The following is a 19,607-nucleotide window of genomic DNA, read 5'->3' as shown; positions in this document are numbered from 1 at the left end:
TGTGTCAAATTTTTGTGCATCCTTGTGTCTGTGTGGTGATTTTTGTGTGTTTTTTGGCAAAAATTGGGAGTTTGGAGGACTGGTGAGAAGAGTTCAGGCACTGCACCACACTTTCCCCATCCTTGGTGTAAATAGATATCAGAGTAGTTTTGCTGGATGCCATAGTTAGACAGTATAACTGCTTGTGTCATGACTGCCAAGCTTTTGAACCTAGCCACTGTGCAACAGTTGACTGGATACATACCTGCCAAGTTAAAAGGGGGACTGTTGACTTGAAGAAGGAATGGCTGCACACACTTCTTAGAAAGTGAAACGGTCAAACTAATGTTACTCTAGCACAGAGATTCCCAACCTAGGATGTCTACACACCCAAGGGGTGTGAGATGGATTTTCTTGTGGTGTGACAAAGTATGACTTGTGTTCTTGAGTTCATTTTTTTCTGTATAAATTAGAATCTAATTGCTCAATTTAGATTTGCATTTTCTGCACTGAGTCAAAAGATCATTTTTTTAAAGTTCAATTTGTTTATCTGCAGTATTGTATGTGGTTCAATTTGTAGTTCAAAAATTAGAAAATTAGCCTTCTTCATCTTCAAATGCAATATTACTTTTGTAGGGAGTGTGAATACTAATCAAATGTTTCCTAGGGTGTGGGGCATAAAAAAAGGTTGGGGACCACTGTTCTAGCATAGTGCCTCAACAGGATTTTGACCATAGTTTATTTGTTCCATTATTTTGTAATTACTTTTATTGTTTTGTTGATTTTTATTATTGTAGACTCATTTTTGTTTGTTTGTTTTTAATAGAGACAAGCAGTGTAACATTGTCTGAAATAATATGTACCATAAAATGAAATCCAATGGTACCATTATATGCTTCGTACTCTGCCTTTGGTATGATTGCACAAAGGTTATCTGTTATTATTTTAAAGTTCACCGGCAGCGCTTTGCTATCCTAAAGTACCCCAGGGAATTGCATGCCGGCTCTTCAACATTTTTATCAATGACTTAGAATTGATGGGATGGAGGGGATCTTTATAAGTTTGCAGATGACATAGCACTTGGAGGGATGGCAAATATATTGAAAGATAGGAACTGAATTACTAGAAAATTGAGCAGAAATTAATAAAATGAAATTCAATAGAGATAAATGCAAAATTCTGCATTTAAGCAATAAAAACCAAATGAACAGGTATAGGATATGGGATAGATAGTTCAGCAGTGCTACTTGCGAAGAGGATCTTGGGATTATTGTTGATTATAAATTGAACATGAGCTAGTAGTGTGATGCGGAAGCAAAGAAGGTGAATGCTATTTTATCCTGCATTAATGAAAACATTGTTTCCAAGTTGTCATTAGTCAGGCCTCATGGGGAAATACTTGGCCATGAATAAGACTTCCCATGTATTGAATTATGCCCATGATGATTAGTATTTGGATTATTCGGATTTTAGTATATAGTTTTTAATCTTATACTGCTTAATCTTGTTTTAAAGGGGGCACTATGTATATATGGATGTGTTTTAACTTGTTGTATGCCACTTTGATTGCCTGGCAAAAAGCGGGATAGAAATTAAAAAAATATATATTATTTTTTTATTTATGTGTTCTGTTCTGGGCACCTCATTTTAAGAAGGATATAGACAAGTTGGAGAAGATTTGGGAAAGGCCACGAAGGATGAAAAGGGGTGTGGAGAACAAAACATAAGAGGAAAGGTTATGGGAGTTGGGCATGTTCAGCCTGGTAAAGAGAAGACTGAAGGGTGACGTGAATGCACTCTTTAAATATCCCAAAGGTGTGACAAAGAGGAGAGGGCAGGCCTGTTCTCCTGCCCCATAGGGTAGTAGGATCAGGGCTAACGGTTTGAAGTTACAGGAGAGTAGATTTTGATTGAATATTAGAAGGAACCTCTTAACAGTAAGAGTTGTTCAGCAATAGAACCAATTGCCTAGAGGTGCTACCTGCTGGTAGCTGCTAGCTAAAGATCTTGCATTGAGCAGGGGGTTGAACTCAATGGCCTCTTCCAACTCTCTGATTCTATATCATTTGATCTCTCATCAAGTTGGAGGAGCATGTTCCACTTCAGAATTTTTTAAAAGGACATGGATGAAGCCATGTTATGTAACAGGTTCCATGTTTTATGTATAAAAAAAAACCCTGCTGGATCAGGCCAGATGCCTGCCATGCCTGTCATCTTCATTGTGCTCCATAACTCCTTGGAAACATGTCAGAATTTCCACATAGTTTGAATAAAACACCCTCAAGCTGTCTCTTGTGTCCATCTGACAGGTGCCTGGTGATTGATGAAGCAGATCGGATGGTGGAGAGGGGACATTTCTTGGAACTCTCTCAGCTGCTGGAAATGTTGAACACCTCCCAATATAACCCAAAACGTCAGACGTTTGTCTTCTCCGCCACTTTGACTCTGATCCATCAAGCTCCTGTTCGAGTTCTTCAGAAGAAAAATGCTACTAGAATAGACAAAAAAACCAAACTGGAAATGCTGATCCAAAAAGTGGGGATCAAGGGCAAGCCGAAAGTGATAGACTTGACAAGAAAAGAGGCCACTGTTGAGACCCTCACGGAGACAAGAATTCACTGCGACACAGAAGAGAAAGACTATTACCTCTATTATTTCCTCCTTCAATACCCTGGGAGAACCATGGTTTTTGCTAACAGTATAGATTGCATCAAACGACTCACTGCCCTCTTAACGATATTGGACTGCAACCCTCTGCCTCTTCATGCAAACATGCACCAGAAGCAAAGATTAAAAAACCTGGAGAGGTTCGCTGAACGCAACAGGTCAGTTAATTTAATTTAAATATATTTAATGGTTTTCCTTATTTATTATACAGGTTGAGTCTCCCTAACCTAGAATTTTGAAATCGAAAATATTCCAAAAAACCAAAACTTTTTTCATGAGTGGCTGATAGCGATACTTTTGTTTTCTGATGGTTCAATGTACGCAAACTTTGTTTCATGCACAAAATTATTAAAATATGTATTAAATTACGTCCAGGCTACATACTGTACTGTTGCATGTATGCTACTCATTTAGTCCTGAAAGAAAACCCTCACTAGGCACTTGTTGAAACCACAAAGATACAGTGAACTCCACGACAGTATAAAATACAACACCAAAGGAAATTTCTCACAGATTTGAAAAAGGAAAGGCAAATGTAAAATAGGAAAAATAAATAAACTGTTAGGAGGGAGAGCCGTTGACCTTTTGTAAGGAGAGAATTCCGCAGCTTGATGTCATAGTAGAGAAGGGCCTCTCTCACATCTCAGAAAGACATAATTGGAGTGGAGGTAGAGCACAGAGCAGAGCCTTATACTGAACGTAGTGGCTGGGCAGTTGTTTGGATGGAGTCTGTTAAAGTATTCTTGCTCCATACCCTTATGAATTTGGTAGGACTTAGAGTTGCTCAAAGGCATTTCTGATTTATAGCGACTATCATGGGTTTTTCTAGGCATGTTTCCTATGGGGGGGGGGGGAGAGGTTGCCATTGCCATCTCGATTCTCTGAGGCTGAAGGAGTGTGACTTGCCTAAGGTCACCCAGTGGGTTTACATAGCTGAGCCAGGATTTGAACCCTGGTCTAGAGTCATAGTCCAGTGCTCAAACCACTACCATACAGGCTAGGCAAGATCTTTATATAGCAGAAAATATTGTATGATCAATCACTAGTAGTCCTGCAAAACCAACAGAACGTGAGGACTAGGAGTGCCTGAGGGTGTATCCACACTGTAGAATTAATGCACTGTCATGGCTCCTTCATACAGAATCCAGGGATTTGTAGTTTGGTGAGGCACCAGGGCTCTCAGACAGATCAGCCTGAATAATCTCACCAAACTACAAATTGCTAGATTCTATGGGTAGAATCATGGGAGTTAAAGTGGTGTCAAACTGATTTAATTCTGTAGTGTGGATACATCTCCAGACTTCTTTTTGAGTGACCTGCCAGGGTGTTCTTTGCTGCTCACAACCTTTTCTCCATATTGCAAACAGTAAATGCCATCTTAAGTGCCTGTGTGAACTATGAGGAATGCTTCTTTGAAGATGCTTGCATTGTTCAGTTCTCAGAGCATACTCTGTTTTTAGAACTCTTGTTCTCCTGGATGCAAATCTGTTCAGCTTTTCAGCACAATGCAATGCATATTTTATTCATTAACTTTATAATCTCATCTAGCTACTAAAGAAAAGGTAGCAAACAATAGTAAGAGACAAAGTGCAAAATTAATAATTAAAGCATAAAAACAAATGAAATACACACTTAAAACAAAGCAGTGAAAACAAAAAAAAAAACAACCCACCCTCTGGTTAAAGCCATCTTCAGCGCACAAATCAATAAGCATTACAAATATTTACTTACAGATATACCTCACCTTGTTCTTCAAAGGTGTATTTAGGATTCAGCACTAATTGATGATTTAGCTAAATTTCATAAGAATTATTAGGACTCAGATTTATGTGACAGTCCTAAAATAAAAGTTAAAATACTCTTCTTCTATTTTCTCCCCATCCCATTTCTCACACATAAATCCAGTGACGGAATCAAAGTGTAGCTTTTCAGGATGCTGAATTCTATTTGTAGTATTGGTGTAATGTATTGATAGAATACAGTCTTGTAAATAGTTTCCATGGTTTCCTTAAGAGCACTACTTCCATTCCCTGAGTCTCTACACACAGTGAAATCCTGTTTCGTAATTTTAGAAATGTTAGTCTTAGTCATTTGCCTTGCATCAGTATATCCTTGAGGAACTGGTAACGCACATCTGACTTGCAGTGTCACCATAGAATATAACAAGGAATTGAGATGGTCAAGATGCCCTTTTGATTTTTCATGCTACAGATTTGAGGAGCCCTGGTGGTGCAGTAGTTAAATGCCTGTACTGCAGCCACTCACACACAAACCATAAGGTTACAAATTGAATACCAGCCAGGGGCTCAAGCTCGACTCAGGCTTGCATCCTTCTGAGGTATTATTATTAACCTTTATTTATAAAGCGCTGTAAATTTACACAGCGCTGTACATACAATCTTTATAATTGGACAGTTCCCTGCCCTCAGGCTTACAATCTAAAAGACACGACACAAAAGGAGAAGGGAGTTGTGGTGGGGAAGGGGCCTCTCTAGTAGGATAATACATATAAAATACATAGCAATACAGGAAATGATTCAATAAAACAGACACCAAAAGAACATCAAATAGCAAGTGACGATTATGCAATGCCTGAGAAGGTCACACAAATGAGCTCGTTAGGGCAACTAGCTTACAGTTATAAACCGCTTAGAGACTGCTTAGGCGGTATGAAGCGGTATATAAATGAAGCTGCTATCATTGTTGCTATGCTGCTATATTCAAAATTTGTGCTAGTTTCATAACATTTGAGTAAGGTTTTTTATCTTTTTAACCTTCCTCAGTTCATTAGAAATATTTAACTTAATGTGAATTGAGTGTCAAGTTAGTAATAATTTACCATAAAGAATCGGAGATAAGAGGAAACCCTTCCATGAAATAGGTCAGGGGTCGGCAACCTACAGCCCGCAAGCTGGATCCAGCCCGGCGAGGCCTTGGGACTGGCCCCAGCCCAGTCCTGCTGCCAATTGCCGCCCCCACCGTAGCTTCCGTGCCGCTCTGGGTGCCATTTTGAGTTCAGCCCCCCAGTTGTCTGAGGGATAGCAACCCGGCCCCCGGCTCAAAAAGGTTGCCTACCCCTGAAATAGGTTATAGCAGTAATGGCAAACTTTTTGGGCGCTGTGTGCCAGGGGTGGGGCTTTTGTCCTCTGGAGGCAGGGCTTCCGGGGCAGGAACCCTCCCCCCTCTTTCCCCGGCCTCCAGCTGTCTCTTCTCCCCAGTGCCATTTTCCAGTTTCTAGCAGTCTTGGAGAGACAGCTGGAGACCAGGAAACAACAGGGAGGAGGAGGAACAGGCACGCATAACATATTAACTGATTTGTTGCTGTTGTTGTCTGACTTATGGTGACCCTAAGGCAAACCTGTCTTGGGGTTTGTTTGGTGGGTTTTTTGTTTTTTGGGTTTTTTTTGGCAGAATTTGTACAGAGGGAATTTTCCCTTGCCTTCCTGAGAGACCATGAGACTCAGAGGCTGAAAGACCACAACTTGCCTAGGTCACCCAATGGGTTTTCATGGGCAAGTTGTGATTCAGACCAGTATCCCAGTGTCTTAGTCCAACACTCAAACCACTACACCATGTTGACTCTCTTTTAACTGATTAACCGGATTCGTCCCTTTTCACTTGCTGCCCCTCACTCCTGGAATCTCCTTCCCCTATGAGCACGGGTCATCACTTCTTTAACCAGTTTCAAAACTGAGTTGAAGACCATCCTGTTCAGAGAAGCATTCCCAGGCATTGCATGACTATTCCTGTATTGTTATGTATTATTTATATGTATTCTGCTATTATTTCTTAGATTGTACGGCATGGGCATGTTTACGTTATCTATTTTATTGTTTGTATATACAGCGCTGTGTAAATCTACAGTGCTATATAAATAAAGCATAATAGTAATAATGATACCTCAGCTATATGTTATGTCTTGTAGCATCGATAGTCTTGAGATTAGCTGAAAAAAAGAAGCTGGCAGCATGAGCTTTCATAGGCTTAAGTCTACTTCCTCAGATGAATTTGGTGGAGTGAAAAGCCCAAGGATAGACCTGTCTATGCCATTGGCATGTGAGAATTTTCATTCAAATTCAAAATCCTTTGTGTATGGAAATGAAATGGCAAGCCCAGTTTTAACGAAAGGTGAACAGTCATTGATGAACAAAGGCAGTGGAAGCTGTAGCTTGTAGGTGAGCAATGTGATGAATGAGTCAAGGGTGCCCTCATGAGGATAGGGGCTAGGTAGTGTTGAATTGTGTGTAGTGTGCCAGGAAACTGTTATCTTTGTTCAACCCATTGTTGATGGACTGTATCTGTGGATATACAGTGGAGCCTTGTTATACGCTGGGGTTTGGTTCCAAGATTTTCCGTGTATAACAAAAACCGTGCATGCTCAAGTCCCATTGAATATAATGACATAGCAAAATGGTGTCCCTTATAAAAAATGGAAAATCAAGGTTTGATAATTGAAATTTATATTTTTTTTTGAACATTTTCAAACCGTGTATGCTTGAATCCGTGTATTAAAAAATCCGTGTATAAGAAGGGCCGACTGTATTACAACTCTGCTGTTTCCCTTTCCAATCTTCCTTTGTAGTTCTTTTGTTCAAGGACCACTGTTCTGAGATTTAAGGTGGAATGCCCAGGGAGATTGAAATGTTCAGCAACCACCTTTTGTGTATTTCCATTCCTAATGTCTGGTTTATGTCAATTTATAATCTGGCACAGGAAACCGGCCTGTTTGCCCAATGTAGAGTGCTGAAGGGCATTGCTGACATAGTATGGCATAAATCACATTGGCACATAGCAGAGGACACAGCTGGAGTTGAAAAAAATAAATTCCATTGATAGTTGTTATTTATTTATTTAATTTTTATTTAATAAAATTTATTAATTAAAATAATTAAACAAACAAACAATAATACAACAATGTCACAAACAACAATCATCCCAAATACTCAAAATACTCCCCTTCTTAAAACATATCCTAGGAATGTGTACCACCTCCAAGGTTGGTCCTTCCGTGGCCAAGGCTTGGCAGCTGCTTCTCCAGGTGTTCATTTAATCCAGTTTGAGGCTGTATTTGCAGATGAGGCCGTGGTGGTTGGAGCACATGCGGCAGGTGCGGGAGCCCTGACCAAACTTCCCCCATTGATCCCTCCCCCCTTCCTTTCTTCTCTCCTACGTACAGTGTGCCCTTTTTATATGCAGGGGATCCGTTCCGGACCACCCGCATAAAAAAAACCCCGTGTATGCTTGAGCCCCATTAAAAGTAATGGGGCTCATGCATGGTGTGGCGGCGCGCACCCCATTAATTTTAATGGGACACACTGTACCCCACGTATTCCCGCAGGCTCCCTTGTGGCTTTCAGCGTATGCTGATAGCCGCGTATAGTGCGCCCGCATATGGCACGGGCGCACTGTACTTCTTCATACTTCCATTCACCTTACTTATCCTTTCTTTCCCTATCCCTTCAATAATCCTCCATTACCCTTGTTACTCTTCCCATTCTTTCCGATTCCTACTCTGTCCTTTATTTTAACCCTACATTCACCTTCCTCCTCTTATCTTACTCCTCTTAATAGTTGTTATTTATTTAAGAGTATTTATGCACAACCCTTAAACCACAAAGGTCCCTAGATAAGCTTATAGTATAATTAGTTTGACAGTTTCTTGACCTCAGGCTTATAGTCAATAGAATTCAAAGAATAGCCATGTTACTCTGGAAAATCACTATGCAAAGGGACTTTGTAGCATCTTCAAGACTAAATGAAAGAAAGAAGCTGGTAGCATGAGCTTTTATAGACTTGAGTCTACCTCTTTAGATGCAACTTTCTTTTAGTTAGTTTCAAAGATGCTACAAGATCCCTTTGCATGCTTATAGTGTATATAAGACATAACACACAAGGAAGGGGGGCTTGTAGAGTGGGAATTAAATTCACCAGTTTTGACAGCTCTCTTTTGACCTCAGAGATCACAGCCATGGGAGCTGGAACATGGAAGGAGAGATTCTCATCAGCCACTGACATTAGCAAGGGATCGTGGGAGTTCTAGTCCAATGTATCTGTAGGACATCAAATTTCAGAAGGCTGGACTATAGTATGTATTTGGGTTTTGTAAAAAAACATATTTAAAATATCCTGTTGGTCATAATAGAACCAGCATGGTGTAGTGGTCTGAGCATTGGACTTCTACTCTGGAGACCAAGATTTGGGTCCTCATTTGGCCATGGAAACCCAGTAGATGACCTTGGTCAGGTCACATTTTCTCAGCCTCAGAGGGAAGTAAATCCCTTCTGAATAAATCTTGCCAAAGAAAGCCCATAATAGGGTCAGAAACTATTTGAGGGCACACAACACCAAATCTATTGTTATATCTATTTATATCCCACCTTTTCTTCAGCACTAGGACTCAAAGTGGCTTACAGAGGGCCCATACAGACAGGCCAAAATAAAGCTGCTTCGGGTCACTTTGGAGATATGCTGTTTAAATGATGCAAGTGTCCTAAGAGGCCTGAAGCTGCGCCAAAGCTACGTTGCAGTCCTAATATCTCCAAAGTGACCCAAAGCAGCTTTATTTTGGCCTGTCTGTATGGGCCCAGAATTAAAGCAAATGCAAATTTAAAGCAAATGCAAAGAAAACATACAAAATTAACATATAATCTTTGTTGGTTTCTCAGTTATAACATGAAATGCATAGGAGAGTTAAGAGGCATAGTAGGACACTGTCATATATGGTTTCTACCCCATTCTACCACTCTTTTGGTCTTGGTTAGGCTTGTGAGATGATCATGAACACTATTTTCTATCTTCCTGGCCATGTGGCAATATCAGATTTAGTGTTAATGCTACTTAGGGAATGTATTTCACTCTGTTGAATAAACAGCTGTTGTTTTCCTTTCTGCCATTTCAGCACCACCCTCTTGACGACAGATGTCGCCGCTCGTGGTCTGGATATTCCACATGTGCAACATGTTATTCACTACCAGGTACTAAAAGGAAATGCACTTGCCTCCGCCCGTTAGCAAATGATACCATACATAAATGGTTGGTACAAAAAATGGATTTTATATTAAAATGTGGCTTGTCCTTGGGAAGAGGAAGGGAAGAAATGACATGGTGAGAACTGGAGCAGAGCTTGGAAAAATTACCTTTTAAGATTCTAGCTTCCAGAATCCCAGACCAAGAGGGCCACTGCCACCTTTAGCCATTACTCTGTGGGAGTGAGAGCCATAAGGCAGCCAAATAATAGATTGTCAATTATGACAATCACCATGTCCCTCCTCACACAATCTGACTGGAGGAATGCAGGGCTATTTTGGCCAAAATTTATGCTGTTTTCCTGTCTCCTCCATCCATAGTGGATTTGACTGTGCAGATCAGTTTGAAACTCATCTTTTCCTTTTCACTGCTCCTGATGGTTTCCAGCTTTGTACCCTGAAAAGAACCTTCATATTTACAAGACTTAGTAGCATTTCCCAACTTCGTGGTTCAGTGATGGGAAAAGATACACCTGTAGGGGTTTTCTCCTAAATATTGTTGCATTTATTGGACTGAAATTCCCAGCAATCCAAGCAAGAATTCACCAGTGGGTAGATAGAAGGGAGTTACTATGCAACAATACAGGGATGGCCACACACACCGTCCTTCAGGAAAGAGCATCTCATAGCACTTCATTGGCCCTGCAGACCTTGGTTTTCATCTGCTAGCCCTGATAACCTGTGACCACCTTCTCCTTCCGATCAAGTCCAGTCTTTTCAGCCAAGGACCTATTCTGCACCCAAATCCAACTTGGCTACATCTAGCTATCTGGCAAATGAAAGATTTTATGTGAGGATTGGTTATTCACATAACATAGTAAACACACTTTTAGCCTTCAGGAGTAGTTCTACCATTAGACTATATAAGACTACTTAGGCCTGTTACAGACTGCCTAAGAGTCCGGAGGTCACGCCAAAGCCACACTCCATTCCTAAGCACTGGAGTGCAGCTTTTGTGCAGCTTCCGGACTCTTAGGACCCATGCATCATTTAAATAGCATACCTCCAAAGAGACCCGAAGCAGCTTTATTTTGGCAGTCTGTAACAGGCCTTAGAAAACTTTTTTTCAGCTGGCCTGTCAGATCAGCTATTTCTTTCCTCACAGCCACTGTAAAGGAAATTACTACAAGGGGATCTGAATGCTTGTCTGAAATCCAACTTACTTAGGAGTCAGACACAGCCTTAACCTGCACATTATCATTAAGTCACCAGCATCCCCCCTTTTCTCACCCTCATGTGGAGAAATTTTTGAAAAGGGACTCTTTTCTAAGCTTTCCATTAGTTCGTTGCTTCTTATCTTGGGACCTCTGTGAGGTTCTCACGGCCCTTGCCAAGCCAGCTTTCAAGCCATTAAAATCCAGTCGTCTTCATGTTCTCTCCATTAAGGTGCTTTTTCTGGTAACTATGAGCCCGTACAGACAGGCCAAAATAAAGCTGCTTCGGGTCACTTTGGAGGTACGCTGTTTCAATTATGTATGCATCCTAAGAGGCCAGAAGCTGCACCAAAACTGCGCTCCAGTTCTTAGGGCTGGAGCGTGGCTTTAGCATGGCTTCTGGCCTCTTAGGACACATGTATCATTGAAACAGCATACCTCCAAAATGACCTGAAGCAGCATTATTTTGGCCTGTCTGTACGAGCCTTATACAGTCATCCCTCCATATTTGCGGCTTTGATATTTGTGGATTTGATTATTCACGGATTTCATTAATATGTTCTCTCTAGGACTGTCTAGGTCCTCCAGTGCAACTCTGTGGTCAACGTTAACTAAAAGTTGCACTGAAAGACCATTTGTAGCTACTCTAGTGCCATTCTGTGGTCAGTGTATGTTGGACATTGACCACAGAGTTGCACTGGAGGACCTAGAGATTCCTAGAGAGGTGTCCTTCAGGTAAAAACATGGTGTTTTTGTTATTTGCAGTTTTTCCATATTCACGGGGGTCTTGTTCCCCTAACCCTAGCGAATATAGAGAGACAACTGTAATTTCAATAAGGAGGAATTCAGAATAGGCAGCACTGCCTGTGGAACCCTTTCATTGCAAGTTTGAAGCTCTGTCGGTTTACTTTTTGTTTGATCTGGGATTTTTTGCAAAAGTAAGTTCTTCTTTTCAAGACTCAACCATTCATTTTCCTCTCCTTTTGGTCCACATCCAATCCACCCTTTAAAAAATGATGGCACAAATTAGCTTTCCAGCGAGTTTCCAAAATCTATATTAGATGCACCAGGCATTTTAGGAGGTTGAAAGCACTTTTAATTTCCTTTCTACCTATCTCTTTGGGACATGTTTTCCCATTTACTCTGACATGCTGGGTCAAGTCTTGTATCTTCTTAGCCTGTGAATCCCTCAGTCTTCCTAAGCCACAACATGGTACTGCTCACTCTACCAGGTCAGTAGCTACTTCTGTAGTCTTCTCAACAATGTCCCTGTAGAGGAAATTTGTAGCACCTCCACCTGGGTCACTCCTTCCACCTGTACCAAGCATCTCAGATTGGATAAATTTGCCTCAGATCATGCATCCTTCAGTCATAGGATGTTGTTTTTCAATAATTTCATGCCGCCATCCCTCCCAGGGATTGGTTAACCTTCATAGGGAAGATAATTCCCTTTCGTGGATGGCTCCGTCTAAGAATGTTGCATTGGAAGACTTACTGTTCTATACAAGGCAAAGGAAACATTTAACCCCACCCTCTGGTGCCAATATTGTTTTTCCTTTTCCTTTTCAAAAGATTTTCCTTTTCCCTGTTTTTTCTCAGCTTTGCAAAGAACTGAAAAGGAGGAATTCAAAAATATAGCCATATTAGTCTGTAGAGTCAGTGTGCAGTGAGATCTTGTAGCACCTCTGAAAGAACGTTGGAAGCATAAGCTGTCGTAGACTTAAGTATACTTCCCCATATGCGTTTGGAAAGGAGGGTTTAGGGATCAAGATATTGAACAACTCAAGTTAACCTACCATCACTTGCCTCACATGGGCAATGCCTGGAATGAACCCGTTTCTGGGTGGCTCCTTCTCCTTGCTAGAATGGGCCCTTACACTAAGTCCTCCAATATGCACTTCTGTATCCATCTTGGATGCTTTGGGACATGATCCTTACCTGTCTTTGGACTTTTAGTCTACTTCTGGACTATTTGGCCTACCACGTACTACTTTATGGGTTGTGGAGCCCAACCACTTAGGTTCTGATATGGTTGCAAATCCTGGAATTTTTCTTCTTCTTTTTGCATCAAATTGTAGCATATATGTGGGAGCAAAGGACAGGGCCTTTGCTCCCACATCCAAGTGCTCTTCACCTGTTTGAGCACATGCAACCTGTGAGACTAAAGCAGTGTAATAAAAGGTATGAAACCACTGGTTACAGTGGGGTGACATACTTTTCTCTAAATGCTCCATACTCATCACCATGGTTGTGTTGTAATCACTTGTACTGTTGCAGGTTCCCCGTACATCTGAGATTTATGTGCACAGAAGTGGCAGGACTGCCCGAGCTGCTAATGAGGGCCTGAGCTTGTTGCTGATTGGTCCAAGCGACATGATGAATTTCAAAAGGATTTATAAGACCTTGGAAAAGAATGAAGAGCTTCCTTTGTTCCCTGTTGAAACAAAGTGCATGACTGCTATCCAGGTAAAATGTATTTTTTGGTTTATTTTGTAAACGCAACAGATTCCATCTGATCTTGGAATCTAAGCAGAGTCAGCTTGGGTTAGCACTTGGTAGGGAGGCCACCAACAAATACCAGGTGCTGTAGGCTATATTTCAGAGGAGGGAATTGACAAACCACCTGTGAGTATTCCTTTTCTAAGAAAATCTTTTGAAATTCATGGGTTGCCATAAGCCAACAGGCAACTCAAAAGCACATATACACACATAGTGTGTATGCGTGTGAATGCCAAGCTCTTCATAGTCACTCAAGAGGTTTTCAACATTTTTAACATCACATTTGGGAACCTGGTCATAGAATGTATGTTAGTTGTAGCAGTAGTTCAGTTTTCAATAACTGTTCCTATAGCAACCTGTTGCATCCTCTGTTTTAACAGCTTCTATAAATCTAAAGGTGCACAGAAAATTCTAGAATGCAAACTGAAACAAAGGAGACCCAGTCTGGTGTAGTGGTATGACTCTGTAGACCAGAGTTTGAATCCCCACTCGGCCATGGAAACCCACTGGGTGGCTTTGGGCAGATCTCAGCCTCTTTGGGTGGCAAAGACAAAACCCCTCTGAACAGATATTGCTCAGAAAATGCCATGATAGATTTTCTTCAGTGTTACCTTATGTCAGAAATGACTTGAAGGCACCCAACAACAACAAAACTGAAATAAAGAATTGTTACTTACATGTTTTTCTCATTCTACCTTCTTTCCAGTTCTATAATAGACCTAGACTGGATCTCAAGATAATAAATTTGAGAAATTTAACTACAGTCTGGAAATAGGAAACTCCTGTGTTCTGAACTGGAAAGTTGGTCCATCTAGCCTAGCACTGTTGACATTGGCTGAGTTTTGCATAAGATCATTTCTCAGCGTTACATGGAAAAGCTGAGGATTGTGAGCCAGGGTTTTTTGCTTGCAATGCATATCCTCTACCACTGAACAATGGTGCTTGTCCTGACATTCTGAAGATGAACTCTTTGCCTGTGCAGTTTTCCAATTCAGCATGAGAAACAGATTATGGAAAATCACATATGATTCCAACATGGGAGAAGTGGCATGTAAAACTTGCTCTTGAGCTGCAGTGGGTTGCTTCCAGATTTGTTACATGTAAGAAACTAGTTGGATCAGAAGAGAGGCCTATTCAGTCCAGGATTCAATATTCTGTTGTGATCAACTAGGTGCTTACAGAAAACACACAAGAAGGATTCTGATGAATTAGCCCTCTCCTACTCATCATGGAGATTCCTCTATGAAGAACATAATGTAAACCACATTATGTGAAATGTCAAGATTTTGTTGTATCTCTCGTGACTATCTAGTGCAGCAAATTTGTTGCAATGGCTGACTTGAATGAGTGCCTTCTGTCCCAGAATCCTCTTTCCAGAAGTGATCAACCAGATGCTCCTGAAAGTTTTTCAGTAGTGAGGGAGTAGGCAGTGGCCTCTTGTTTATACTAAACATTTAATATTCAGAGATACATTGCCTCTAATGGAGGTCCTAGTTAGCCATCATTACTAATAGCTATTAACATATTTGTTTTCCATGTGAATATGTCTAGTCCTTTTTAAAAAAATTATTTAAATTTATTTAGTATTAGGGAATTCCCAAAGTTGACTGCATGATGTGTGAAGAAGCTCTTTCATATGCCTACTGCCCTTCAGCATTTTAGGATGAACTGTAATTCAAAAACTAAGTAAAATAACCCCCACCTCTTCATACCATTAGTAATTTTGAAAAGGTCTTTCTACACATTTTGAAACAGATGTACAAATCCAGACTTATTTGTCAATTTAAAACATTTGCAGGACTCATGCAACCCTCCAGATGTTGTTTGACTGCAACACCCAGCAGTCCTGGCTAGCCTGGCCAATAGTGTGAGTAATGCTGGATGTTTCAATCCAGCAACATTTGGAGAGCCAGATTATTCCCACTTTTGATCTAAAATATACAGAAGATATCTGATGTCTAATTTCAAAGTACATGTGTTTATTTATTAAACTTATATCCCACCCTGCTGACAAAAATGGCACTTAAAGCAGCTGTCCACGGCAACATTCAAATAAAAGTAATTGTACAATATAAATGGGTGAAGAATGCATCGGTAAAATAGCTTATTGAAATTGCACAGACCACATCCACCTTTCTTTGTCCATCTGGAAGGTAAAATAGGTCATTGGAAGAATGGAGACCAACAACTCTATGCAGTCCATAGTACAGTCGGACCTTCTTATACACTGATTTTTTATACACGGATTTAAGCATACACGGTTTGAAAATGTTCCAAAAAAGTATAAATTTACCTTGATGTTCCATTTTTTATTAGGGACACCATTTTTCTATGTCATTATACTTAATGGGACTTGAGCATACACGGATTTTGTTATACACGGGGGATCTTGGAACCAAACCCCAGCGTATAACAAGGATCCACTGTACTAGTACATCTACACTGTGCAGATGTTTTGCTGTCTTTATTATTATTTCCGCCTATTCCAGTAGGTGTAGGGAATGTGTTTCTGCATCTTCTATTTTGAGAATGCATATTCTGCCTTTGCATAGTATCCTAAAAAAAAAGTCAGTAACCATTGTGTTTTGTTGCAGGAGCGGGTGAACCTGGCAAGACAAATTGAGAAGGTGGAATATTTTAACAGCCGAGCAAAACAGCACAACTCTTGGCTCCAGCAAGCTGCAGAAGCACTTGAACGTGATCTGGATGATGATGAGCTAATAGGCAAGTAGGAGTTGATTTGAGCATAAGAGGGAGGAACAATTCAAAGAAGTGCCATAAAGGTCAAATCTGACTGAAGAGAGAAATGAAGTAACTAAGGTGCATCTATTCACCTGAGAGTCCTAGTCCTGATGTCTGTCATGGCCTAAAATACCTACAACTACTTGAACAAAGTGTAGTTATGCTTGTTTGGGTTTCTGTGGTTGAAGAGTGGGGAGGTTAAACCACAAATTCAGCAGGATGTGTTACAATGTAATGGTAGTATAGGCATTCAATGTGGCATAGTAGTTTGAGTGTTGGACTATGACTCTGGAGACCAGGGTTTGATTCTCAGTTTGGCCATGAAACCCACAGGATGACCTTGGGCAAATCACACTCTCTCAGCCTCAGGGGAATGCAATGGCAAAGCTTCTCTGAACAAATCTTGCCAAGAAAACCCCATGATAGGGTCTCCTTAGGGTCGTAATAAGTCAAAAATGATTTTAATACACACAACCACTACAACAGAAGCTTGTTTCAGTTGAAACCAGGGTGGTTCCTCATCCCTATCTCTTTAGATTGAGAGATTAAGGGTCCTTGCCTCTTGTCAGGTGATCTGGATTCCGTCTGGGGATCTGTTATAAGCTGGCTGCCTAAGTGCCCAGTTTGTGGTGCTGGTTAAAACCAGATAGGGTCAGGAGGGTCGGGAGAATTAACATTACTGCATCACTTAAGCATTCTGAAGTATTGAAATTTCTGGATATTTACATGGGATAATGAGCAGACTTTGTTTAGGATGTATATTATATCCTTTCATAGATATACAAATATGTACATTCCTCTCAGGGAGAAGCACAGACACGCTAGTGTCTGGGTGCTGAACTTTCATCACATTACATTGCATTGCCTATAAGGTTCCATTCATTATGTTGTTACATCGTATCACCATTAAGATGTTACACTTTCCTAAGGACTGGTACTTCCTCCATTTCTTTAACATGATTTTAAGTAGTTACATAGAAGAACATTTGCCTACTTAGGTATACATTCTTATCTGTTGAAGAACCTTACAACTCTATGCAGTCATGTATGAACATGCAAGCATCCAAGGGTTAATCTCCTTGAGCATTATTACATTTTAACAGCATCTGTGATAGCCATAAGTGTCCTAATGGGCATCCATTACACTCATAATGGATTATATATCTATTTTAGCATAGCCTAATTGTTAAAGGCACCAAATGCTGTCTGATCTTGGAAGCTAAGAAGAGTCAGCTCAAGTTAGTACTGGAATGGGAGACCACCAACAAACACTAGGTGCTGTAGGCTGCATTTCAGAAGAAAGAACTGACAAATCGCCTCAGCATTTCTTGCTTGAGAAAACCCTATCAAGTTCATGGGGTCACCATAAGTTTGCAGGTGATTTGAAGATGCACGCGTGCACACACACTTGGTTCTTACCAGTACTGTTGCTTAGCGTGTTTCGGCAGTTTATCGGTCTTAGAAGGAATGGCACAGTAATGGTAAAGCACTCCCGAATGCCTTTTATGTTAAAATCTCTATGATGAGACAAGTCCAGAATGAAACAAGATAGTGCTGGAAGATGAATGGAAGGCACTCAACTAGCCAGGGAAGCCACAGCCCCAAGTCTGAAAGAACTGAGAGGGCTAGCTGAAGACCAAGGTTGTTGGAAGTCTCTCATTCATAGGGTTGCCATTAGACAACAGGCTCTGCACTGTTTATTTCCCTTTTAGTTGAATAAGGAAAATACTGAAAAAGAATATCTACATCCATCCACAGTAACCTTTCACTGGAGATAGAAAATTGCACCTAGACTGTCAAACTTGCAGAAATAGTCATTCAGGCTCCAAGCTGTATACTTACCCATTTGTTTTGCTCTGTGTGTATGGATTAAGAGGTGACTGAATGTGCTTGTGCTGGAAGCCTCAACAATTTTTAATAACTGAAAATACTGTTTAAAATAACAGGTAAATCCTTTTAAAATGTGTTCGTTAATGTAACATTGTGGGCGTTATATAGTCTTCACTTTTTAAAATTCATCTTTGAACAATAATGCAGAAGTTTGGATAGTCACTGCCATTTATTTGTCTGTGTGTGCCAACAGGAGGCAAGCCCAGCGAGCAAGAAGAGAGTGAGAAACAGAAGATGCTCAAGGGGATGAAGAAGCATCTGAAGCACTTGCTCTCTCAGCCCGTATTTAAGAACCTAATGAAGACCAAATATCCCACCCAGTCTGGAAAGCTACTCTTGCCTGATACCATAAGGGAGCTTTCTCAGTCAGCTTTGGGCACTGTGTCAAAGATGCAAGCCAAGAAGATGAAGAAGAAACAACAAGGTGGAGCCAAGTAAAATAACTGACTGGACTTGAAGGGCTTTAAAATAAGGAAATCTTAGCCCCACCCAGCCATTGGGTGCTTAGACCTTTTTTATGCACACATCCTGTTCTGGAATGATTGCAGCTATAAATGCAGAATGAGTTAAGATTCTTATTCCAGTTTTGGAGAGTACCCTAGAGAAGATGTTTGCTGTTCTTTAGTTTTACAGCAGCATTTGATGCTTATATTTACCTTCCATACAGCAGTGGGGCTCACCACTTTGTGGAAGAGGAGAAATAAACAAGGGAAAAAAGATAAAAACAAGTGTTAACTCTAAGAAAGTAGAGAATGTACATTTTCCTGCTTTGACAGGAAATCTTTATTGAAATCTTAATTAAAACATTTTTCAAATCTTTTAAGCATTTAATTTTTTTATGAAATAACAGGTTTCAAAAATACTATAGCAAGTATATAAAACTGTGTTTTTAGAAAGCACAGTCCATATAGATAGATAGATAGAGCTTATTTGAAGCTTGAAATTGACAGTATATTGGATGACTCATAATAAACTTATATCACAATCACAGAATCATAGAGCTGGAAGGGGCTCCATGTGCCATCATAGCCAAACCTCTCCCCAATGCAGGATTTCTAGCTAGGGCAACATTAAATGATTGTATTAAAATAATGTGATGCTTTTACTACTACAGTTAGCTTAACCAAAGACAACAGATTCAAAATATGAATGAGCAATTTTATTTTTTCTGGGTTTTAAAAATTATTATTTCCCCACATTTTAATGAAGATAGTTCTGGCCAATAATTAAAATTAGTTCTTACATTTATGTACATTTCTAGAAAATGCCTAATAGCCCTACATGAAAATCTTGGAAATGCAAGAAATACCGTGTTGTGTTTTAAACTAGACCTGGGGTGGGCAAAGTGTAGTCCACAGCCCCCCAAGAGTCAAATCATATTGCTGAAAAAAGTTCTCCAAAATGCCCCAAAGCCTTCTAGGAGTGTGAAATATATTTCCACCATTTTTCCCTTCCACAGTTGCCCACTCTTGGCACTATGCCTTTAAGCACCACCTTGGCTGGAATCCTATGTCATTCTGACAGTTTTGAAATCTCTCCTAGGGTTACATGGGAAGAGGTGGTGCTCAATGGCAAGCAAAAGAAGGCACCAGTGGGAGTAGGAGGATCAGCTTTGAGGGATCCTTGGAGCCAAGGAGCTATAAGAAGAGGT

The 19,607-nt window shown here is 40.4% G+C and overlaps 1 protein-coding gene across 5 annotated transcripts in view; it reads left to right on the top strand.

Annotated features, from left to right (window-relative positions):
* DDX24 (DEAD-box helicase 24) overlaps positions 1-18,775 on the top strand; it is a 42,056-nt gene extending 23,281 nt beyond the window's left edge. For all 5 annotated transcript variants that reach the window (XM_089522453.1, XM_089522448.1, XM_089522449.1 and 2 more), the window contains 5 exons: positions 2,289-2,804; positions 9,545-9,620; positions 13,103-13,291; positions 15,919-16,048; positions 18,150-18,775. In XM_089522453.1, coding sequence (XP_089378579.1) covers positions 2,289-2,804; positions 9,545-9,620; positions 13,103-13,291; positions 15,919-16,048; positions 18,150-18,394 — 1,156 coding nt within the window. In that variant the 3' untranslated portion in view covers positions 18,395-18,775. The remainder of the gene's footprint in view (positions 1-2,288; positions 2,805-9,544; positions 9,621-13,102; positions 13,292-15,918; positions 16,049-18,149) is intronic.
* The last annotated feature ends 832 nt before the right edge of the window (positions 18,776-19,607 follow it).

This window comes from Sceloporus occidentalis, unplaced genomic scaffold (assembly GCF_023333645.1).
Source record: "Sceloporus occidentalis isolate IW3139 unplaced genomic scaffold, rSceOcc1.0.p SCAF_4, whole genome shotgun sequence".
NCBI classification, from domain to species: domain Eukaryota; kingdom Metazoa; phylum Chordata; class Lepidosauria; order Squamata; family Phrynosomatidae; genus Sceloporus; species Sceloporus occidentalis.
Note: the sequence above shows the minus strand (reverse complement) of the source record. Positions and strands in the feature narration are given on the sequence as shown.